The sequence below is a fragment of the Arachis hypogaea genome, chromosome 14 (genome assembly GCF_003086295.3).
Source record: "Arachis hypogaea cultivar Tifrunner chromosome 14, arahy.Tifrunner.gnm2.J5K5, whole genome shotgun sequence".
Taxonomy (NCBI): domain Eukaryota; kingdom Viridiplantae; phylum Streptophyta; class Magnoliopsida; order Fabales; family Fabaceae; genus Arachis; species Arachis hypogaea.
The window spans coordinates 1,497,011-1,523,547 of record NC_092049.1 but is presented as its reverse complement, the minus strand read 5'-3'; the positions used below and the strand labels follow the sequence as shown (position 1 = coordinate 1,523,547).

General features: G+C 30.4%; 2 protein-coding genes across 2 annotated transcripts; both read right to left on the bottom strand.

The window, feature by feature from the left end:
- Positions 1-405: 405 nt before the first annotated feature.
- LOC112740872 (uncharacterized) lies at positions 406-1,290 on the bottom strand. The gene has a single exon (XM_025789559.3). The coding sequence runs from the start codon at positions 1,169-1,171 to the stop codon at positions 530-532; it is 642 nt and encodes a 213-aa protein (XP_025645344.1). The 5' UTR covers positions 1,172-1,290; the 3' UTR covers positions 406-529.
- Positions 1,291-9,720: 8,430 nt separating this feature from the next.
- LOC112740871 (oligopeptide transporter 7) lies at positions 9,721-22,404 on the bottom strand. The gene is made up of 7 exons (XM_025789558.3): positions 22,235-22,404; positions 21,757-22,154; positions 19,677-19,774; positions 14,891-15,460; positions 12,875-13,130; positions 12,316-12,498; positions 9,721-10,504 (listed from the first exon to the last, which is right to left on the bottom strand). Exons 1-7 carry the CDS (start codon positions 22,269-22,271, stop codon positions 9,899-9,901), a joined length of 2,148 nt encoding a protein of 715 aa, XP_025645343.1. The 5' UTR covers positions 22,272-22,404; the 3' UTR covers positions 9,721-9,898.
- Between the last annotated feature and the right edge of the window lie 4,133 nt (positions 22,405-26,537).

Sequence of the window (26,537 nt, the reverse complement as noted above, 5' to 3'; positions counted from 1 at the left end):
TGTTATGAAATTAAATTAGGATTACCTTCCTCCCGTCAATTATAGAATTAAATTAGAATTACCTAATTAAATTAGAGACAATTAATTAATTTTGAGTAGTTTTCAATTTAAAAATTGAATCAAATCATGATTCATGTTATGAAATCAAATTAAGTTTACCGGTCGGCGTCGGATTTAGCGCCGACACTCTCACTCTTCCGATTAATGCCGTCGTTCGTACAGGCCTAGTATGTAAGAAGGACGCGCATATTGTGTCGGATTTATAAATTTGTATACTATTCTTAGAACATAAATCACAAAAAATGTTTTTGAATTACCCTCGAATTTAATGTCAAAAGTTTGCGGCGGATTTAGAGAAGAGAATTTACCAGGCGGATCATTTTTTAAAAATAAAAACAAAAAATATTTTCACAACACCTACTAACCATTTATATTTCTTTCGAATATACACAAGTTGTTCAAATTAGACATGTAAAAAAAAAAAAAAAAGAAACCAAAAATTTTCCAAGAAGATGGCGACAATTATATATTAAAAGAATGTTGGGCGGGCACGGAAGCTGTGATGGAAGCTTTTGGAAACCATGAAACCGAAACCCAGGCAGAGTGCCCAAATCCCCATGTCCATGGCTTTCCTCAGTACTTCCAAATCCATTTCCAAGTGTATGGCGGCTTCTTCTATTTCTGGATTAGCTCCATCATCAGCACGAAGCTCTGCCTCCTCTGGAATGTCCTCTAACTTTGACTTCTTCTTGATCATATTTTTGTTGTTACAAACCGTCTTAGCAGATTTTGTTGCAATAGCAACCTTATTGTCCAAAGAAACCCAAATCTCCGCCCCTAAAATTGAAGGGATCACCTCGCACTTGTCCTCTCCTATCCTTATAGCCCCTTTCAACAGCTTGGTTTTCCCATCGAAGAGTTGAAACCTCATAACGTTGGTCGTGGCTCGCACATTCTGCTTGCTTGCGTATACAAATTCGTGATTGGGAAGCCGTATCCTACGGAGAGAAAAGGCGGGGTGAGGATTGAGGAGGAGAGTGAGGAAATCGGGTTCATGGTCTTGGAATTCGAACAGTGAAGGGTGAACGCGAACATAGAAAGCTGTGATTGTGAATGGATCTGAATGTTGCGGATCCTTTGAAACTGGTGGGTAATCCGGTGACCTACACATAGTGATGAAAGATTGCTGGATGAGTTTGAAGTTAGAAGAGTAAGAGATGGCGGGGGTGGTGTTTATATATTGGAAAAGAATAAGGTACCGATATAAATAATAATTAATTATTATATTTTAAATATATATATAAAGAGATATGTTTAGAAAATAGATTTATAAAGATATTTTTATTAAATACAATTATAAAAAAGATATTTTTATTAAACACATTTATAAAGATATTTTTATTAAATATAATTATAAATAAAAGTTGGTAGAAATTGACAAAAATACTGTTGTTAATGTAGCGAGATTGATATCTATTTGTTTTTGCCTTTTTGGGTTTGGTTGTTGGTTTACTGTGGTGTCGGCTATGAGCACCATGTTTTTAAGACCCATCGCCCATAGGGCTTTGGGGGTCAGTCCATGGTTTTGTTTGTTTTGTCTGGAAGAGTTGATTCTGCTCAGTTTTCCAGCAAAGTGGAAACTCGCCAAGCACACGGATTTTTCAATTTTCAATTGGTGATATATTATTATTTTTTTATAGACTTGATAACATATTATTAATTAATAATTTAGAGATAACTACTAATTTAATATATGAAAGATTTAGTAGTAGATAAATTTTTTTTTAAAAGTTTATCTATTTAATATAATTTTTTTGATAATATTTGAATAATTAATTAAAACATATAACAAAATTAAAACAAAATTTGGTCTTTGATTCTTTTTTTATTTTAAAAAAAATTGATCATTTACATTTATTTTTTTTAAAAATTTGTTTGACATAAAATTACTAGATTTTAAAAATGAAAGGTCTTTTTTTTAATGATGTTTATAAAAAATTATATTAAAATATGATTTCTAATTTTTTAAAAAATATATTTTTAATATATAACTCTTTTTATCGTGTTTTTAAATTTTTGAAATTTATTTCTCGTTAATATTTTTTGAAATTATTTTTATCAATAATTTAAACTTTTAAATACCGTTTTAGTAGTTTATTTATATTATATTATCTATTTAGTTACTTAATATCCTAAAAAATTATTTTATCCTATGAAAGTGGTTCGTTTTTTTTTTTACCAAAGATAGGAGACTCGAACTCGCAACTTCTTAATTGAATATGAAGAGATTATGTCATTTGAGATATAACTCATTTACTATGAAAATGATTCATTAGATCGAGATTGAGGACTATAATTTATCTGTTATAATTTGGATATCATTTTAAGTTTGGATTCTAAACGATTCTCTGAATATTATAGATTCGTTACAAATCTAGTAATCATTCTCATTATTATGAATCAATAATTACTCATGACCGACGACTAAGGATCAATAGTTTTACATTATATTCTACTTATCTAAAGAACTACTCACACTAGTAGAGCTATGTTTTTTAGATTAAGATGTTGAAATTTTTATGAGATTATCCATTTTAAATCGCTAAAAAAAAAATACTTGAATGCAAAAGCGTATTTTTGAATTCATAAATATGAATCATAATCGAAAGAATTTGAATCTTGTGATTCTTTCGATCTTTCTCAATCAAAGTCTTCTGTATTTCTAAGCGGCTAAATTGCAACTTCTCTAATGAGAAAAGAGTTGCTGAGACAGCTTTGGTATATTGGAAACCGAAACCCTCAAGGCACTATTTATATTTGAGTATGGCACCCATTAAACCCTACAATCCAAATAAAATAGTATCTAAAGTCCAAAAGATAATATATCTAAAATCCAAAAGATAATTATCTAAAGAACAAAAGATAATATCCGGTTTTATTCTCATTTAATTCCAAACCAAAAGTAATTATGACTTATTCAATTTAACATTTATAGCAATAAATGAGATCTCCTTTATATAAGTCATTTAATTTGAAATAGTATAATTTGTGATTATAATTAATATATGTATTGCCACAAATAAATTAGAAAATTAAAAAATTTCTTAACAATCTCCTACTTGGGCTATACATATATTCTTTCTTGAGATAATCACATCTTATAAACTTTATGCATGCATCTGAATGCTATTTCCCTTATTACTTTAACAATCAGGTCCGTCTCATATATTAGATATGGAACTACCGCAACTTTTATCACATTAATATCGTGACTCAACCACGACAATCACCATCCTAATATACTTAACGACATAGATCAAATTTGAATGAGTAATATGGAAATTACATGCCAAATGATCTCATGTATGTTTATTTCCAACTGGTCCAACTTTAAAATTTTATGGAGATTAAACACAAAACAAATATTACAAAATGAACATTTCACATAATATGAAATAAACCATCAACTTAATTCTGCAGAAAAACAATTCAATATCTGTCATAGGACATATAACATAAAATAAACTCCCACTAAACCAAGGCATCACAAATATTGACACTCATTCGAGCAGTGTACTCATGAAAGACTTTAGGGATCAATCCCTTGGTAATGGGTCTGCTAGCATATACTCTGTTCCTATATGTTCTATGGAAGTCTGTTTTTCTTAAACTTTCTCCTTTACAACTAAGAACTTGATGTCTGTATACTTCGATTTTGTCAAGCTCTTATTGTTGTTGGAGTATAGTACTGCTGACTTATTGTCACAAAATATCTTTAGTGACCTTTCAATGTCATCTACTATACGAAGCTCAATGATAAATTTTCGCAACCATATGCCATGAAATTGAAATTAGAGTACCCAATGATCTCCAAATTTTTCTGATTTCCGATAAGTAAGCATGTAATCTTTTTTTCTCTTTAAATAACGCATTACGCGTTTAACAGCTATCCAATGATATATGCCAGGATTGCTCAAGAATCTACCCAACATTCTCACTATAAATGATATATCAAGATGTGTGCAGACTTGAGCATACATTAAATTTTCTAGTGCTGATGCATAAGGTTTATCATGCATTGTTGTCTTCTCAAGATCATTTGGGCATTGCTTGAGACTAAACTTGTCTCCTTTAACTACGGGTGTGTCTATTGGTCTACAACTTTCTATGACATATCTACTTAAAATCTTTTTTATATAGTTCTTTTGTGATAATCCAAGAATACATTGAGAACGATCTCTTAGTATCTCGATTCCTAATACAAAAGAGGCATCACCAAAATCTTTCATTTCGAATTTGTTCGATAGAAATTTCTTAGTTTCATGCGACAATCCTATATCGTTACTGGCAAGTAGAATGTCATCAACATATAAGACAAAAAATATGTATTTACTCCCACTAAACTTGTGGTATACACATTTATCTATGATATTTACCTCAAAACTATATGAGGTAATGACTTGTTTAAACTTGTGATACCATTGACGGGAAGCTTGTTTGAGACCATAGATGAATTTTCTTCTTTCTCTGTTGGATCTCCTTCATGACACTTCTTGAGGTTGTTGAGTTTGCTGTATGGATTGGAATTGAGGAGGATTCTCATTATTTTCCTGTGTTGTAGTAGTATCTTGAGCAACAACGATATTCTCATTGTTCTCTTATACTGTAACTGGATCTACAGTAGGATTTTCATTGTACTCTTGTACTATAACTGTGTCTTGAACAATAATAGGTACAAAGACCAGATCATTATCAGTTATAGAATTTTCATCAAAAGCAACATTCCTAATATTTTCTTCCCCCCAAACTCAACATCCTCAAAAAATATCGTATTTTCCGTTTCAAAAATAAATCTTAATGCAGGATTGTAAAACTTGTACCCCCGTGAATGCTCGGCGTAACCAACAAAGTAGCAACTAATTATTCTTGAGTCCAATTTTTTTTTACGCGACCTATATGAACTTCCCAAAATATGCAAATGCTTTATATTCGGCCTTTTTCCAGTCCAAATTTCATAAGGGGTTTTATTAACTGCTTTGCTTAGCACCCTATTAAGGATGTACACTGCGGTCTTTAAGACTTATCTCCAGAGTGATTCAGGCAAGGAAGGATGACTAATCATACTTCTCACCATGTCTTTAAGAGTTTGGTTCCTTCGCTCTGCAACACCATTCATGCTAGGTTTGCTTGGCATGGTGTATTGCGGAATAATACCACACTCCTCTAGGAAAAGAGCAAAAGGCCCAGGATATTGCTCACCTGAACCGTCATATCTTCCGTAGTATTCACCACCACAATCAGATTTGACAGATTTAATTTTCTTCTCAAGTTGAAATTCAACTTCAACTTGGAAAGACTTGAAAATATCCAAGACTTGAGACTTTTCATGAATTAAATATAGATACCCGTAACAAGAGTAATAATCTATGAACATAATAAAGTACCGTTGTCCATTCCAAGAGACAGTAGGGAATGTGCCACATATATCGATATGTATAAGTTCTAAAATATCTTTAGCTCTCTCGGCACCTAATTTCCTTTCGTTTGTCCTTTTCCTCTTTATGCACCCAATGCAGACTTCAAAGTCTGCCAAATTTAGGGGTTTATGAATTCCATCCGACACGCGCCTCTAAATTCTCTATTTAGAGATGTGACCTAGGCGTTTGTGCCATAATGATGTCGAATTCTCATTTAGTTTTCGTTTTGTACCTGTTTGCAGTATTTCATTATTATAGGAATTCAAATCAAGCCTATATAGATTATCCACCAAATGACTAGAGCAAATATTATTCGAATTATAAAAGAGACTGACTTTATTATTTTTGAACGAACAAAAAATAACCTTATTTATTCAAACGAGAAACAGAAACTAAATTCCATCTAAATGATGGTACATAAAATGTCTCTAATAAATCCAAGTAAAATCCACTCGTGGAACATAATCTAGAGGTTCCTATAGCTTCTGCTGCAACTATATTGCCGTCTGCCACATAGATGTATCTTTCAGCATCACTTGGCGGTCGGCTCCACAGGCAACCCTGCATAGTAGCACTTACATGAGTAGTAGCAGCAGAATCTACCCACCAAGTATCAACAGGTGGATAATTTAAACTAGCCTCAGAACAAACAAAAGTAAGAATTATACCTTTCTTTACACGCCAGGTGACATATTTAGTACAATCCTTCTTCATGTGTGCCACCTTCTTGCAGAAAAAACATGTTGAAACTTGATCCTATTTCTTAGCATTTTTCTACTGAGAAGGCACATCCGTAGTAGTATTACGCTTTCTTTCATACTAAGAAGATAAAGCTATGTGAGCACTTTCAATCTTATCTTACTGTAGCCTCTCTTCTTCTTACACACAATGAGATATAAGCTCATTTAAGGACCAAGTATCCTTCAAAGTATTATAACTCACTTTGAATTGCCCAAAGTGTGCAGGAAGGGAGATCAAAATGAAATTCACGAGTAAATCTTTAGACAACTCTAACTTTAGTGCTTTCAACTTTAAAGTAAGAAGAGACATTTCCATAATGTACTCCTTTATGTTCCCTTTACCTTTATAACTCATGGAGACAAGCTTGCTCAAAAGGCTACTTGCCTCCGCCTTTTCATTTTTAGCAAAGAATTTTTCAACATCTTTCAAGAACTGTTTGGCATCTTTATCCTCAGTAATTGAGCCCCGAAATGCCTCAGAAATTGAGCGTTTCATGATCATAATGCTCATTCGATTGGATCTCTCCCACTTCTCTATTTTAACCTCATTGAGATTTTCTGGAGTGAAAGCGGGTTTCTTCTCTCGAAGAGTTATATCCAGATCCATACAACCGAGGACAATCTCCACGGTATCCTTCCAAACTTTAACATTTGAACCATTCATGATAGGAATACTGCTAATTTGTGCAGAAAAATTGGTAGCTGAAGCCATAATTTCTGGATTAGAACAAAAGGAACATACATTAAACACTAGTTAAATAATGGAAAAAATGTCATATTAAAATATTTAGAATAACATTAATTTTCAATCTTTAGACAGCAAATTAATTGTAAGTGATACTCTCATTGCAGTAATCAAATATTGTCAAAATTCCTGTCACACATTAAGTCTTTCTTTGGACCGACTTAATGCGCACATGGAAACTCAAACTTCGCAACCTATTTATTACCGCATATATTTTCTATTAATTGGCCAAACAATAACCTTCCTTTGGGCCGATTATTAACCGTATAATTAATAGAAAATAAAAAAAGTGTGCAATGCTTATTATTTGGCCAAACAATAAACTTTCTTTGGGCCAATTATTGTCCGCATAAATAATAAGCATTACTTTATTCTTAATTAGTTACCTAAACATGTATTTACCATCAATATGTGTATATAATTCGGCCAAATATAGACATTTCTTTGGTCTAACCAATATTTGCATGAATTATATATCACCATATTCCTTAGGTTTTAAATAAATCAATTTTCACAAAAGAGGATACTTTGGCAGCATAATATTCAATCAATTCATTCCAAAACCAAATCTTTATAAAATGGGTGGGTATAATAATCTAAATTGTTACTAGTTTTCTTATGTAACAATAAAAAAAATTCCTTAAACCGCACAAGGAATTAAATCTTAATGGTATCTTTTCAGACCTTAAAAAAAATATGATTATAACTGTGAAATAAATTCATGTGTCAGAAAATTTGTGATCACTTAAAATTAAAATCAATCATTATAATTCTATCACTCACATATTATTAATGTGTATACATAACTTGGCCAAATATAAATCTTCTCTTGAATCGATTAATATTCGTATAAATTACATACACAATAATCTTTATATTCCAAAAAAAATTATTAATTAATTTTACACCAAATTAATGGCACATATAATTAAATCTAAAACAATCATAGTAATACTATATACTAATGTTTAAGAATAAATCAATTATTATATCAAATTAAAAAAATTGGATACAGTAATATATATATATACACACAATAATATTAATGCCATACCAAAGCCATAATAAAGTCATACATATATGCACAGTAGCACACCCATAATATACATATGTGTATAAAGAATTATAATCCAGGGCATTTGCATTAAAAAAAAAATTAATCCTTATGTTCGTGCATCAGTATCAGTCATATATGACATGCACATACACATATATATCGATCAAAAGAATTAAAAAAATTAATATTTTTTATGATTAAATTATGATGGCTCTAATACCATTTGTTGAAATTTTTTTAAAATTTTTTGACCCCAAAAATTATCCATGTTAAATTATTAAAAAAGAAAATACTTGAATACGGAAACATATCTGAATTCATAAACATGAATCATGATGGGAAGAGTTTGAATTTTGTGGTTCTTTCGATCTTTCTCAACCAAAGCCTTCTGTATTCTTAGGCGGCTGAATTGCAACTTCTCTAATGGGAAAGAGTTGCTTTGGTATATTGAGAATCGAAATACTGAAGGTACTATTTATATTTGAGCATGACACCTATTAAACCCTAAAGTCCAAATAAAATAGTATCTAAAATCCAAAAGATAATATATCTAAAATCTAAAAGTTAATTATCTAAAGAACAAAAATAATATTCGGTTTTATTCTCATTTAATTTTAAATAAAAAATAATTATAACTTATTCAATTTAACATTTATAACAATAAATAATACACCTTTAAATAAATTATTCAATTTAAAATAATATAATTTATGATTATAATTAATATATATATTGTCCACATATAACATAAGAAAATTATTAAAAATTTTATTTATATTGACTTGAACGTCAGCATTTTTTTGTAGGTATTTACACTTTATTTGTATTTTCAATATTTACAAAGTATATATACCTGGTCTTAAAGGAAGTGGTCAAGCTCAAGACGAGTTATGCACTTATGCTTCAATAAGAGTTAATCTCAATGATTATTGATCTAGGAACACGCACCTAATATATATAATAAGCATAAATTAATAAGTATTAATTAAATAATAATAAAAAATACTAAAAAGTATTGGTCCAAATTTTTTTTAAATAAAAACTCAACCGTAAATAATTTTATGTGAAATTAACAGATAAAAATTTAATTAAATTATTATTTAATAATTTTTAAATAAAATTAACTGCACATAAATTGGCTAATTTTTTTTGTTATAGAAGAGGGGCAGGTGTTGTGCCGGGTTATGAAATGTGGGGGTGCTATACCGAATTGTGGGAAGGAAGAAATCGGACCTTCCGAATTTTTTGTTTTAAAAATTTTGTAAGCAAATCGGAGGGTCCGTTTTGCTTGTATACAAAATTTACATGGGAGAAATCAGACTGTGCGATATGTCTTCATCAAAACGGAAGGTCCGTTTTCTTTGTTGGTTTTTTTTATTTTTATTTCGTTATACTAGTCGCTGGGTCCAATTTCTGCTTGAGAGGAATTTTTTTTAATGTACAGGAAATCGGAGAGTCCGAGTTCCCATCAACAACTTGCAGGGTCCGGTTACTGTGTTCTTGACACCACAACCCAGTAAAGCTCCCCTCCTCTACATATCTACGTCCTACACTAACGATGCCTCCATAATAAAATTAAGGAAAAGTATAGGGTACCAACATATTATCTGCCAACTTATTGCCAATAATAATTAATTATTATATTTTAAACACATATATAAAGAGACACATCCAAAAAATATATCTATAAAGACACTTCTATTAAATACAACCATAAAAAAGACATTTTTATTAGACACATCTATGAAGACACTTCCATTAAACACAATTATACATAAGAGTTGGCAGAAGTTGGCAGAAATGCTGTTGGTAACGTAGCGGAACCGTAAAATTAATTTGCGACATAAATTTTCATTTCTCTCTAAAAAGAGATCAGACTTTAAAAAGGGATCGGACAACCAGGAACGTAAACACCTTTTGCAGTGGGGCAGCCAGCTAACGGACAACCGTCAAGGTGGTTGCCCCACCAATTAATACTAATGTCCTCTAATCCTAAGCAAAGATACAAAAGCACTCCCATAAATGCAAGGCCTGCATCCAAAGCTCCAGAGAGCACATAATTGTGGCGTTGCCACCATTCTGGCTTGTACCTGTACACAACAAATCCAGAGAAAAATCCAACAACGATCCAACTTGTGTAGTTCACCGCCGTTGCCGGCGGCATCATCCCCGTGGCACCTATCAACACAGGCATGTTGATGAGGCTAATCCACTCCTGTTGTGGGAACGCCCTTACAGCGAACCATACGAGTAAAGGAGCAATGGCTCCACCCAAAAAGAACCAATTTATTTGAGAATAAATTCCTTCGTCTCCAAAGATTCTTCTTGGACCAATCAAACCCCAAATCACTGAAGCATCGTAAAATACTGTGTCGCTTGGACAAGTCCAAACAGAGGACGTGTCTTGACATATGTCTGGGATTGTTTCCATTAACCACCATGCAGTAGTCAAATACACAAGAGCTGCGATTATCGTTCCCACCACCTAATCAAATTCATCACATTCAAGCCATTAGTAACCATGTGTCTCTTTATTTTTCGAATATTGAAAAACTCTAGACCTAAAGATCTAAATCCAATAAAACTACCGAATCATAACAGCTATACCTAACATATAATGCTTACATGTAACCTCTCCACGGCTCTATCTATTGGGCATTCACATCAAGATTCATGATTGTTGAGTCAAGAATTGAATATTTATCTTAAAATGACAAACATAGTTGATAATTTTCTATTATAACTTATTTCTCTATGACCATTATAGTTAAATGTGGAAAAAAAAAAAATCACAATTAGAAATCCACAATTCAAGTAAGGAGGACACTTAATAAAGATGCGGAAAATTTCTTTTTGTAAAAATACTTATGTGTCGCATTATTATTGGACGTATTAATGAATAGGTTATTTTTGAATTTTTTAACAAACTAGAATAAAACCGATTTTTTATAACAATAACAAATCAGATCCGATCGAACCGACTAATTTATATAACACATTGGATCGTGATTTTTTTTAAAACAAAAATTAGGGATATATTTATCTTTTTATCAAAAAATTTAAACATGATTCGGTTTAGATTGTGTAAATCGATCGAATCAAATCAGATATAATAATTATAATGCGGACAATTGGATTTATTATTGTTGCTATAATAAACCGATTTTGTTCTGATTTATTAAAAAATAAATGATTAACCGGTTTAATAAAAATGTCCAATAATATCATGACACATAAACGTCTTAAAAAAAACATTTTTATTATTTTTATCGAAGTGGTCTCCTTCAAGCAAAACAGTAGCTACTGCATATTGCTATCAAAAACTAAAGAAGAAAGGATTCTCTTTTCAATATCAACCACTACAACAATGAATGGTGCAACGGCTAGCTTGATAAAAAAAGAGAAACTTCCAACATTGAAAAAGAGATATCAAATTCTATATATGATGATTCATCTAAGAAAGAAGACAACCAATTTAAGCGAAATTCAGATTATATACACAACCCAGGTTTTCTTGTTTTGAGTGTGGTTTTACTTTGTTTATTATTTAAAATTAAGTTTATATTGAGAGATATAAAATACAAAGAGAGTTGATCACACAAAAGACATTTATTCTTTTATTTGAGTGTTTGATTTTAAATGTGTATTGAAATTAGAGTACACTTAGTTTCCTTTATCTAAATTGAGTTAGCAGTTAGAAATTACTAAATCTGGATTAATTTAGGTATGTTACAAGAATGAGTCTCTTAAAATTAGTGTTTGTAAACAATCTTGATTATAGTGAAAATTTTATTATTATTATTATGGTGAAAGCAGGACATAAATCATATTATATTTTGTGATCGAACGAGGAGGATGTATCATGGTGTTACTCTTCTATATCATTTATTTCTGCAATTTTTATTTCTTTTCTATTCTATACTGCACAATCAGTTTTATTAAACACCAAAAAAAATTCCTTGATTTAACCTCTTTATGAACCTTCAATGAATTTAAGTAGACGTTAATTTTAACTAAATTTAGTTTGAATTTATAAATTATTGACATTTCGTTCTTTTAACGAAAGGTGCAATATTTAAATAGTTACATATATCCATGTAAATGTCTAGAAATCAAGGCATAATAATATGGGAAAAATTTTAAGTATATCAAAAAACACCGATATTTCAGTTATTTTTTAACCGTTGATTTCAATTAATATATATTATATATATATTTTATAATTCAGATTAACGATTAAAATAACTAGAACACCCGTCTTCCCAATAAACTTAAAATTCTTCCAATAATATGTACCTGTGCCATGAACATGATTCTGGGAGGAATCTTCATGTAGTGACCGAGCTTAAAGTCTTGCAAGAAAGTGATGGCTTGTGTCATGCTGATGTAACCATAAACCTTGAAGCACATGTTAGCCACTGGGTATCCCGGGTAGATATATCCTATGATGTACTCCGTAATTATATTCAGCCCCGGCGTCTGTAATAATAAGCAAATAAAGCTTAGAGAGAACCAACCTAAGAATGAAAGGATTAAAATTTAAAATATAATGTAATTACAAAAGAAAATTTCTTGAGACTAATAATTTTTTTAGTATTTTTGGCTATTATTTAACTAGAATAAATATTAAATTATTTTTAACAAATAAATTTTATTAATTTATGTATAAAAATTTTGAAAAATATAATTATAAATTATATTAATTTATGTGCGTAAAAATTCAATAAATATAAGTATAAATTATATTTTGTATGCAAAATTTTGAAAAATATAAGTTTAAATTATTGTTAGTTAAGTGTTGGCCAAAAATAATAATATTTACTGGCTAGAGAGCATTTTTTTTTAACCAAATAACCTGATTTGTGATTGCTGTAATAATCCCAATTGGAAGAGTGAAAAAGATTGCAATGGCACATGCGAGCAAAACACCCCACCAAGGCAGTTGTAGCTGTTCATTGTAGTACTCGCAAGCAAAGACGGTGGCAGCAATTGTCACAATGAGTATGGACACAAACCACCACTCTGGAACCTGCTTGTACCTCCGCATAAGCTTGGTGTGTATGTCCGTTTTCTTTTCCTTAAAACTTGATTTGCTTTGTTCCCAAAGTTCTCTGCATTTTCAATTCCATATATCTCAAATCTACTATAGGAAAATTTTTAAGTATGTCGTCGTACCGGTGTTTAAGTGATTTTTAACCGTTGATCTTAATTATAAAAAATATATATAATATATATAATTAAGATCAACGGTTAAAAATTACTGATACACCGGTATATCGATACACTTAAAAATCTTTCTTTACTGTATACTTTATCAATAACTTATTGCGTACTTGAACGCCACTTAGCTCTTATTTACCGATACAAATATTTTTTCATGTACAGGTGAAATAATATGATGGAGAAGAAAATATTTAACTTTAGAGGTGCACTGACGATAATAAAATTTCAGCATTAAGTCAACCAAGATTTTAATATAATTAAACTACTAAAATATCCTAAAAATATTCTATTTGTTAATGATAAAAGTGTTTTAAAAGATTATTTTGTATAAGTATTAAACGAATTTTATTTGACAAATTATTTGTGTATTTAATTTAAAATTTTTGTAATAATTTTTTTATAACTATTTAAAAAGTTCATACAAAAAATTGATATCTAGAATTTTTTATTTTTTAAAAAATATTTTTGGCCACTAAAAAAAATCGTAAAAAAAAAATTATATAGTGTAAAATTACTAAATTTTAAAGATAAAAGATGTTTTTTTTCTAGTCATACTTATATATATTTAAAGTTTGCTTTTTAAAATATTTTGAAGGAATTTTTGTCAGCAAATTAATAGTCTAAGGACATTTTTCATAATTTACTCTTGAATATATATGATTTCATTTTGGATCATTAATAGCATCATATTTAGTTATCCACATTTATTTATTGTATTTTAAATAATAGTATTTACAATAATATATATGTAAACTATGCCATTGCAGAGAAAGAAAAAAATTTCATAGTTGAAAAAGTATATCTAGTAGTGCATATTATACAATTAGTAAAAATGTTAAAAATAATCAACAAAGTAAAGAAAATTGGGATAGAAATGTTATCATTTTTTAAAATATTCTATTATTTATTTAAATGTTAGGTATAAAATTAAAAAAAAAATAAAATAAAATTAAAACCAAGTGAATATCATAATCTATAATAGATGCATAGAAAAATATAAAATTTACTTGGAGTTAACTTCAAATAAAATTAATAATAAAAAATTGTTAAATAATTTAATAAATTTAACTAAATTATTATTTAATAACTCTTAATTATTAATTTCATATAAAATTAACTTAAAATTAATTGCACCTTATGATACACGGACACTGACACGGACACGGGACACGACACAACACGGGACACGCCGACACGCGAATTTTAAAATCTTAGACACAGGGACGCGTATATATATAAAATATAAAGTATTTTTTAGATAAATTGTAATGATATTTTGATATTTTATTGATATTAAAATATAAATTAAAATTTTTAATTATTTTTAATGTCTTATTTTAATTATATCAAATATTTAAAATAGTTTTTGTTTTAATAAATAATAATATATACTATATCTAAATTTATTTTAAGAATATATGTTAAGAATAAGACTGGATACGTGGACACGTGATGGTATTTAGGTGTGTTCAGACGTGTCCGAAGAAGAATTTTTCATTTTTTATTAAGACACGGTTGGACACAGACACACAGCGACACACAGCGTGTCGAACGAGTGTTAGTGAGTGTCGTGTCCGAAATGTGTTCGACACGCGGACACGATAACTCAACAAAGTGTCCGTGCTTCGCAAAGCAGTTTTTACTGTACCTTCCGTGGAAGAGAGCAACATGCACAATGGTAGCAGTTAGTGCAGCAAAGCCCACACCATAAGTCATGGCAAAGAAAGTGCTGAGGTGGAGTCGTCCTTGTCGCTCGTAAGCAGCTATGTCCAAGTGAAAATTGGAATCAATTATGGCTGTGATGTTGTAAATTGATCCATTTGCTGTGAACAGTTCGTCGGAGAAAATTGGGTACGTCTTGGCATTATAGGCATTGAGCCAATAACACAATGGAGTCAGAATGTACATCACAAACACGAATCCCGCGGCAACATTGGCAGTGGCAAACCATGGGCTTGCAAGTGGGCTTCCCAAGTAGGCCGAAATAGTAGACCAGTCAAATCCAATGGCACCAATGCCGAGCCCGTAAAGGCCTGACCCAAGCTGTTGGGCCAACACGTTGTTGGGAAATAGCCAGCATACCCAAGAGAGAGAGGTTAACATTTGGAATATGTAGCCTGGGAAAACATAGTAGGAGAAGCTACAAAGAAAAGCTATGATGAAGAATTGCGATCGTGTTAACCCTCCCTTGGTTCGTTGCTCCTTCTCATGCAGTGCCCTGTGGGAAAGATATCAAAGTAAATAGTTGAGTCAAAACTCAGAAGTCAAAACTTATTGGTTAGCAAATAAAGTTTAAGTTTATGGAAAAGTATACGACAATAATATATTATCTGTTAATTTATTGTCAACAATAATTAATTATTATATTTTAATTATAATTAGCATTAATATGTATAAAGAGATATATCTACAAAGATATTTCTATTAAACACAGTTATAAAAAGACATTTCTATTAGACACATCCACAAAGACACTTTTATTAAACACCGCCGTAAATAAGAGTGGGTAGAAATTTGTAGAATCTTTGTTGGTTACGTAATCTTATAATTACATTCATTAGTTTGGATGACTATCATATAATTAATGTGAAATATAGTTAATTTTATTAATGTAACATTATGTAATTAAATACACATATAAAATTATTTTACATTAACAATGCATTAAAATTAAACTCTATTAAATATATATTAAAAATGGGAGTAACATTTATTTGTTTTTTTGGATTGAAATTAGAGTGGCATCTATGTATAACAATATATAATGATAATACATAAGTTTAGTGTCCAAAATTTCTTTTCAATATTACTTTTTTTAATTAACTTCTCCACTTAACTTCAGTTATTTAGGTTTAAAAAAATTTCTACCAATTTCTCTCACCTTATATCTACTAGCAGCTTTACAGGCACTTTTCAACCACTTTTCTATTATTTTTAAAAGATTAATTTTTATATTTTTATTTTTAAAATTATAAATTTCATAAAATAATTTAAAAATTAAGAATAAAAAATATTTAAAAATAAATATAAAAATTTTATAAGGTATTTGAATTTTATAAGGTATAAAATTTATAAATTTAAATTAAATAAGATATTAAAAAATTTATTATATTATTATGTGTAATAAAATTAAGATAAACATATAAAGTAGTTATTTATAAATATGTTATAAGTTTATTCATTTATTTTTTCAACAGTCTTTAATTTGAAGCAAAGATAAAATATTATATTTAAAGTTCATGCATAACTTTAAATTTTATAATCAATTTACTAAATTATCTATAATTTTATTACTTTTTTAAATTATTAATTTATATTTTTATTATATTTTTTATTGTATCATTCACTATTATTTACTTTTACTATTATTTTCTATACAGATGTCTGTCATTGTCTCACCGCAATTATTATATTGTCTTGTTTTTCTTTTTCATTTTTTTCTCCTCCCACCTTCTCTTTAATTATCATCAAGTACCATTATAACAATTTTATATCTTATCTATCACTTTGATCTATAAACATTCGTTCTGTTAATTTTTATGAGTTGTTAAAGTGTTATTAAGAGAATTTATTTTTGTATCTTTTGAATATCTAGATGTATAAAAATAATAGTTTTTTCTTGACGTGTATGTTAAGTAATTTTATTATTTAATTAAAAAAATTAAGACATAAAATATTAATTTTTTTTGTTCAAATTATCAAAATTTAATGTTAGTAACCTTAAAAAATAATATCAAAATATATTATTTTTAACTAATATAATAAAAATAGTATATTATTGTAAATTTTTAACTAATAATTGTGAAAAATAAAAAGTGCTCTGCTAGAGTTTTACCAGTGCTCTACTAGAATTTTATCAGTGTTCTGTTTAGAGTTTTGATCTTTCCACCTCTTTTCTCCTTTTCTATTTCTATCTTCTTCTTCGATCACAACAATTTGTACTCTTAATTCTATCTCGTTACCTTATAATCAACTTCTCCTCAATTAGCACTCTCAATCCAATATGAATTTCGGTGAAGAGAGGAACTCTAAAATTGATCCAGGTAGTGAGGAGGATGAGGAAGATACTATAGTATTGGAGATGGAAGATTATTCTCAGGAGTTAGAAGCTTGTATTAAGAGTCTCTCTGGGAGACTCTTTGCAGATAAGGTGTTTTCAATTGGCACAATAGATAATGCCCTAAGGGTGATATGGGATAAATCGGAGGAGTTCCAATCGATTGAAAGAGGTCCTAATCAATTCCAAATTTTCTTTGAGAATGCTCTTGATGTTCTCAGAATTGAAAAAGGATCTCCTTGACTCTTTAAGGATTATATCTTGCATGTGAGAAGATGGGTTGAATCGGATGAACAAGACCAGAAAAGCATTACTTGTTTTCCAATCTGGATCCAATTCTAGGGTCTATTTGAGCAGTTCAAAACTATTCAGGTTGAAAAAAGACTTGGGGAGAAAATTGGAAAGGTGATAGACATTGATTTTTTTTCTGTTCGTGGAAGAGAATCTCGAATTCTCAAGACCAAAGTCTGGCTGGATGGTGATAAAAGGATGAAAGACAGCATTCGTATGGCTGAATTGAATGGTAAGGTGCTGGAAATTGGATTGCGATACGAGAGGATTGGAATTTTCTGTACTTATTGTGCTCATTTAGAACATGATTCCAAACACTGTTCTAAATTATGGAAAATTCATCAGTGGGCGCTATTAAACAGGATCGTATTGGCGAGTGGGTCTAAGCAGATCAAGTAGGCAAGAGGATCGAATGTGGAGGAACCGGTGATAACTCCAGCTTCAATAACTCAAACTCAAGCACTCCCCAATTGAGAAAAAAGCCAACCCGAAACTGGTTGATAGATAATTTTGCTAGCTTGAATGTCAAAGGGACAAAAAATAACTCTATGGAGACATCTCGAGGTAATAAGGAAGATGATAATTTTTCGAAAGTGGTTTGGCAGTCAATTGAGAAGATTAGTGAGGCATTAGTCCTGTAAAATATTACTAGTACTATGAACACTAATAAATCTACCCTACAAAACTTACCTAATGAAGAAATGACCAGTAGGAGTTCTAAGTGGAAACAACTTGCTAGACAAGGGACTGATTCAAGTAAGCTGTTTGGAGGAATAAAAAGAAGAAATCCAGGGAAGGAAAATGAAAATGAGGCTAAGAAGATCTGTTTGGTTGATAATATGATTGCTGAAACGAGGGTAGATGGTGCCAGCCGTTCAATGGCACCCGAAGAGATATGAAGCTCATTACGTGGAATTGTCGGGATGTGGAGAGACCCCTGACGATCCACAATCTCAAAGGAATTTCACAGTCCCACTCCCCCGAGATGGTTTTTCTATGCGAAACTAAAAACCAATCTCGACAAATGAAAATGAAGTTGAGGTCATGTGGTTTTACAAATTGAAAGATTATTGATCCAATGGGTAGCACGAGAGGCTTGGCATTAGCTTGGAGGGACAATGTGGTAATGCAAATAATTGATAGTTCAGATTTTTTTTTTATTGTGGCTTTGGTGAAAGACACATCCGTTAATATGGAATAAAACCTCGTTGGTGTTCATTTCAGCAGCCATGAACAAATCCGTTCAACACAATTTCAAGAGGTGTCAGCAATCTTACAGCAGCAATAAGGTAACTCATGTATTTTGGGAGACTTTAATACCATTGTTGATCAAAGTGAAAAAAGTGGAGGTAGTCTTAAATCATAGTCTTTTATAGCATATTTTAATTATTTTATTGGTAATAATGCTTTACTTGACTTAAAAATGATTGGTAGACCTTTCACTTAGAATAATAGGCAGAAAGTAGAAAAATGGATTCAAGAACGATTGGATAGAATTTTAGTGGGAGAAACATGGCTGCAACTGTTCCCTAATCCATCAGTTCTTAGATTGTCCGAGACAGGTTCAGACCACGCTCCTCTCCTTTTTTACATTAATCCACAAACTGAACGTTCAAAAAAAAAGATTTAAATTTCAGACTCGATGATGTGAGGAGAATTCTGTCCAAATTTTTATTACTGAGATTTGGAACACAGAAATTAAAGGCTCCCCATATTTTGACTAGCTCAAAAGCTTAAACTCATTCGATATCAACTGGTCATATGACAGAAGAGTAGCCTTTCAAACTCTAAAAGAGGCAAAACGCTTCCATCAATTGATGCGTTCCCTACCATATATTATCCAAGAGATGCTCAATATGCACGTCACTTAGTTAGAACAGTTAGTAATCGAATTAAAATAGGTAGGCCTCCGGTTTTTTTTTTTTTCGATAGGAAAATGTTTAATAACAAAAAAATATTAATAAAAAAGGGTCAAATATTAATTATAATATTAAATAAATAAATTTCGATTGTTCTTTTTGTTTTTCTATCATTTCTGTTCCACAAAATATAAATTGGTATATGTTACTGTTATGGTAGTTATTACCTGAAGAGTGAAACTTGTACTAAATTCGCTGGCCACCACATGGCTGCTGGCTCCACAAGGTACCTCCTATATATGCCAGCCCATCCGAATCCTAATACCTGCCGTTCATTAAGAGTTACGTTAATACTGGTTTGTACTCACGATAAATTCTACACATAGTTTGACCCTTATCCCATTCATTGCCTTTTGTAATATTTTTATATATCCATGCCTATAAAAATAATTAATTACTAATTTAGTATTTAAGAGATTGGGACATAGACAAACCAATTTTAAAAGATATTATTGATAAATTTTTTTTTTGAATAATTTAAAGTTGGACAAACATATCCATTATTTACTGAAATTCATATCCAATAAACATAATGCTAAGGCGGTGGCCACTAAAATTAAAAAATTTGACTAACTTTAAAAGTAATTACTGGTCTGGTATTTTAGATAACTAGATCAATAATTTACCTTTAGAATTAGTTAGATAATCCAGTTTTAGTAACCATCTCAACATGATGTTTATCAAAAATAAGCTTCGATGAAGTGATGGACATGCATGTTCATTTTTTAAATTATTCAAAAAAAATTTTGTCAATATGGTTTAAGGTTTATTTTGTCAACATCAGAATTTTTTGAATATTAAATTAATAATTAACTCTTATTTAAAAAAATTTACAATAGATAAATTCATGCTATGCTTAGGATTCAAGGTGAACCCAAGTATATTAAGTTTTCAATGCATTTGTTTTGTATTTATTTATGGGTTATGTTAGGTAACTAATGATTTTTTTGAACAATATAAACAACTATCAATCAAATAAAAATACACTACACTTCTAAATTAATCACCTAAATTTTAATATTAGAATAACCATCTGCACACCTAGTAAAATGAACATTCGATATATTTATTGTTTACATTGTTTAACATTTTTATTATCCTTCTATACTTTTCCTTTATTAAATAAGAACATTTAAAATTTTTTACTAATAATAAACTTATCATATGTTTTTAGAATATATGTTAGCTAAACCTATTTTTTATTTAAAAAGATTAAATTGGGTTTCAGATACTAATCTCGAATTATTTTACCTATACGGTCGTCAGAGTTGGGTCAGCAGTTATATAATAAACAACAAACTTTTGAGCTATGTCTTTCCAGACGAAAAGAATTTTTAAAAGGTTAGGTGATAAGTGAGATGCAGGTGTTACAGCTACAAGTCACAACAAAAGAGACGAATTCGAAACCAACTACAAGTCATGAAGCTATGTGCATTTATAATTTTATATAGATTATGATGTGAAAGTGGATGTAATTAACCGATGACTGATGTTGAGTTGGCCATGATTTTTAAAGCACAATACTGATTCTACACATTTTTCGAAATATTAATAACTTAGTGTGTGTTTTGATTTGATAATTTTTATTTAAATAAATTATAATAAATTAAATATTATTTAGATTATATTATTTAAAATTACTTTTAAATAAAAAATTACAGAAAAAAATATAAATTTAAATGATTATTTTATTTTATTTTATAATTTTATTTTAAATATTTAAATAAATTTTAATATTTTTTTAATATTTTTAATATTCTTTAATATTCTAATAAGATTAATATAATCATAATATAAAATAAAAAAATATTTCATATAAAAAAAATAACAATAACAATAAAATAATTCATATAAAAAATAAAAATTTTATAAAAAATAATAATATGCATAAAAAAATATTAAAAAAATATTATAAAAAAACAATAAACATATGAATATTAAAGGACATAATTCGTACATAGAATATAAAGTTTAATCTAAAGTAAAAAACTGAATGAAAAAGTTAGAATTTTTAGCTTTTGATAAATATAGGTGGGAGACAAAAATCATTTCTACGTTTACAAAATAAATACATTGCCAAACATAAAGATGAAGGGTTTAAGAAACTCAAACAAGCTTCTCTCTTCTCCAACGCAAATCCAAACACACCCCTAATAATGTATTTATGAGCTTAATTATGTGTACGTATAAACTGTGAAACAAAAATTAGATAGAGTTGGACTTTTTTTTTTGAAATAATTGACCTACCTGGGTGGTAATGATGACAAGGAAGGCAACAAAGAAGGACATGTGCTTGCGGTAAAAGATAGTGATGAGAACGTGCTCCTTCACGTTGAAGGGCCCAGGGTTGAAGCTGAATTCCCAGCGCTTCCCTTTAAAGAAGACGCGCTTCGTGATCTTGGAAGCCATGAGCTGCCCCAACGGCACCACGGCTATCTGCGCCGAGATAGCCGTGATGCTGAGGGGTTCCGTTCGGTACCAAAAGAATTGGTTCAGGAACGATAGCAGCACGCAGGAGAGGCTTCCAAGGACCCACATTCGGAACGTGAGAACCGGGAGGGAAGGGTCGTCGCTGGTTGGCACCGTTAGCGCCACTTGTTCTATTGCTGACTTTTCATGAAAAGTCTCTTCTTCTTCCCCGCTCACTATATCACATACAAGACAAACAAATTAATCTAAATTCGGAAAATGAGAATATAATGACAATGATATTTCATATGCTTACGGAGAGGGGATGTGATCTCGTTGGAGGGTTGCTCCATGCGTTCGCTGCAATAATAGCTCGATTTTCTGCTCAATTTGAGGGTTCTACTACATACAAACTATGAACAAGAGAGAAATGAAATAGTTATATAGAGGGCAAAATACCTCAATAAATCAAATGCATATTAATATTACTTGAATGTCCTAAATCAAAAAATGTAAAGTCAAAGTCTCAAAGCACATTTCTATATAAATTGAATTGATTAAAGTCGATTTAATGAAACACGCAGTAAATTAATTTATTAGGATTTTAATCATACACTTAGTTCAAATCTACTTCATTTGATTTACTACGTATTTTATTAAATTGAATTTAATCAATTTAATTTATATAGAAATGTGCTTTGAGACTTTGACATTATATTTTCTAATTTACGACATTTAAATAATATTAATGTGCATTTAGTTTATTGAGGTGTTTTGCCTTTATATATATATATATATATATATATATTACTTTTTACATGATGGGTCATGAGAGAGTTATCAGTGATTTAGTTGCATAGGGGAGGGAATGAGAAACACACCAAATAGGAATATATTTTTATATGAAGAATGTTAAGGAGTTAGTAATTTTTGTGATTTATAGCCATTAAATAATTATTAATGATGATTTTAATGGTATGAGATTGGTGTGAAATTTCATCCAATGGTTCACTTTTTTTACTGGTTACATACTAGTTAAAATTTGATAAAGTTGCTGGTCCCCTAAACTTTTCCTTTTTATATTTATTGTAAAAATATAGTAAACTGTGGTGTTTATTTGCACACGTGATCAAGCTTAGATATTTTGTTTATTATTTTCTTTAATTTCACTAATCTAAATAGGAATCAACTTGTTCGTTTAATTTCCAACTAATTCAATTTAAACTCCCGAATATATATGTTAATTGTCTTAAAATATCTTGAGGATGTAATAAGGAACAACTCCCCAAATTCAAGGTAGTTCTTTTAAAAAAATAAGGTGACTTGAATGTAGTTTCGTGTCAACTTCAAAGGATAATAAGAAATATTTATGACGGATTTTGATGTCTATATTAATAAGAATTTTAATCGATTAAAAGGAAATTAGGATTAAAAAATACCTAAAGTTAATGAAATATTTATATAAAAAGTAATGATTTAATCATTATGGTAAAAATTTTTTTCTTGTAATAATGAATTGGTATTCTCCTAATATTTAGAGAGTTATCTTACGTAAAAGTAGTTATTAAGTTTATAGATATCTTTATATTAGAAGTAGTGGGATGACAAATCATTGTTTGCCACACAGGTCGGATCAATTGCAGGTCATAAAATTCGTGGTCCGACTAAGTTGGCCAAGTGGACACATATTGATTATAATTCTATTGGATTGAATAAGAAAGTTTATTAAGCTCCCTTAAAATGGTCTAATATTTTCTTGGTTCCAGGCTCACTAAAATAAAAAAAAATTTTCACTTTATTTATCCATCACAATTCTAATTTCACTTTTCACCTTTTATTTTTTCTTTCTTTTACCACAATCGTTTTACTCTTCATTTTCCATCACACCGTCATCCTTATCGTCATCAACGCACTTCAGTGTCACCGCCTTTTTTTTTCCTTGTCGTGTCACTGCTGTTGTGCCATGTTCTTCTTGTCAAGTGTCGCTATTGTGTCGCGCCGTTCGTCGTCTATCTTTATCGTCGTGCCTGAACACGCCTGTCATCGTGTCAACACCGTTCCCTTTACCTCTACTGCCTAGTGCCTCCTTTTTCAATTTTGTCGCGCCTTCAAACTGCACCACTCCAAAGATGAGTTAAACCCCAAAGTGATCCCTAAAATTCACGGTTTGCACCAATTTAGTCCCTGATTTACCAATTGTACCATTTATGTCCCCGACTTCGTAAAAATTGCACCAAGGTCGTCCCTAGCCACATCTACGAGCAAATTAATGAACGCCGGCAGTGACCTGGCACTGAGAAGCCACGCTGGCGTAGATAACGACAAGCTGAGGTGGCAATTGAAACTGTTTGACCCAATGTGGTCCCTATACCTAGTTTTAATCCCAATTTCTAGCATGGCATCGTCACCTTCATGTGATTGTGTATATGATCATTTATGTTCAACAACTACATGGATACGCAATATCATCAATTCACTTGCTAACTCTGTATGCACTTAACATATAACACCAAACAAGAAATGAATTCTAAAATTTCAGTTCAATTTGGTGTTAAGCAAGAACATTCACCAAGTGCATAACCAAAATTCAATCTCAATCATCATAAAAACTTATAGAAAACTGCACAATATGAGTTACAATGCCTAATGAAAATAAAATTTGAAGCCTATGATGATCAGACATAAGATTTAACTTTCAGTCAATTTATCGAACAGGTTGTATGCAGAATTCATAAACAGCAATTTCAGTTTAATGTAAGCATCAATCAACCCAAAAATTTCAACCAGCCAATACACATTCAGTCCAGAAACACAAATAATCAACTATCCTAAGTCTAACAAGATCAGTAAAAGCAGAATCAAGAGGCACTGAAATAAAAAAATAATTAGAAAAAAAAAAAGAAACAGACACAGAGGATGGAATGGAACCTGCGTTGAGGAGTGAAAAAAGAAGATAGCGTAAGGAGCGGAGGTAGTGTCGTAGCGGCAGAGAGTTTCGCCGCCGCTGGTAGTTTTCACCAGAACTGGAAGGTGCAGACAGAGATGGCGCCACGAACAGGAGTGTTGCGTACAGGAGAAAAGAAATGGAGAAATAGGAAAGAAAGAAAAGGAAGAAGGGAGGAGGGAGGTTAGCGACGGTGGTCGCCGGCGGTAGGGACGGACGGACGGACGGACGGAAGGTTGGTGTGGAAGTCTGCGGGCTGGGCTGGGTTTCAGAGAAGAAGAGAAGAAAGAAAGAAGGTTGGGCGGGCGGGCGTGGCTTCTCAGTGCCAAGTCACTGCCGGCGTTCATTCATTTGTCCGAAGATGTGGCTAAGAACGATCTTGGTGCAATTTTTACAAAGTCAGGGACATAAATGGTGCAATTGGTAAGTCAGCGACTAAATTGGTGTAAATCGTGAATCTCAAAGACTACTTTGGGGTTTAACTCCTCCAAAAATTAATAGATATTTATTTTATTTTGTGGATGTTTCTTTCTTGTTTCGGGTTCTGAAACTAGATATAAAGCTCCATATGAGATTAGATATTTCTTTTATTAGAGATTAGATTTTTCTTTTATTCGAGATTGGATGTTTCTTTTAGTTATATTATTTGTCTTTTCTATTCAAAAGTGAATGTTTATTTCCTCATTTTTTGGATTTTTTTTGGGTGGAGGTAAACAATGACAATAGCTTGAGGAAAGTTGGGACGCGATCGTAGAAGTTTACATGAACGAGAACATTGATGCGATACAAAAGAGGTATATACACGATTAGGGACAGTTACTTTACTAATTCTTATTATTCAAAATTCCTTTATTACTAATTATTCAAATTTTAACTCTTAACAAAATTTAAAATTAATAATTATTAAATAAAATTGTTTAAAGTTGACTGATTTAAGCATTTGATCTTATACTTTTTTTTTTTTTCAATTGGTCTAACATAAACAATGATTTGATCACTTGGATGAATGAAAATTTTTTAAATTTCTGGATTTCTAAAATTTAAATTTTTGACTACTAATCTTTATTTTACTCTAATTTATAAAATAAAAGTTATTGGGTGAATGAAAAATTATTACTAATCAGTTAATTGCTAATATTACATCTAACATGAAAAAAAAATTTAAAAAATATTGAAATAAAATTCATAATATTATGGGTATTGTTGCTGTTTTAGACCTTAATAAGTACAAGATAATTGGAGTTGAGTTTTAATTTGAGAAAATATATTTAGATCCAACAGAATGTTTTAAAGAAATTGATAAAATTTATCAGTTGTATAATGAGTTGGCTAATAAATACACTCAAAAAAATGAGTTCTAATATGTCACATGAAGGTGTTGGTATTGGTACAAAAGAAGTTGATTAAAGTAGAAATATAAATCTATTTGGGGGTGATGATTATACGGTGTATCTTAAAAGAAAAAAAATGATAAGGGATTCATACGTGAATGTTGAATTTGATCATTATTTTGAGGAGAAAATTCATCCTCCAAATGATCATAACTTTAATATTTTGAAATTGTGGAAGAACAATCAGATGAAATTTAAAGTCTTGCAAAAATAGTTAAGGATATATATGTTATTCCGGTATCTACTGTTGTTTCTGAATCTGCTTTTAATACAAGTAGTCGTGT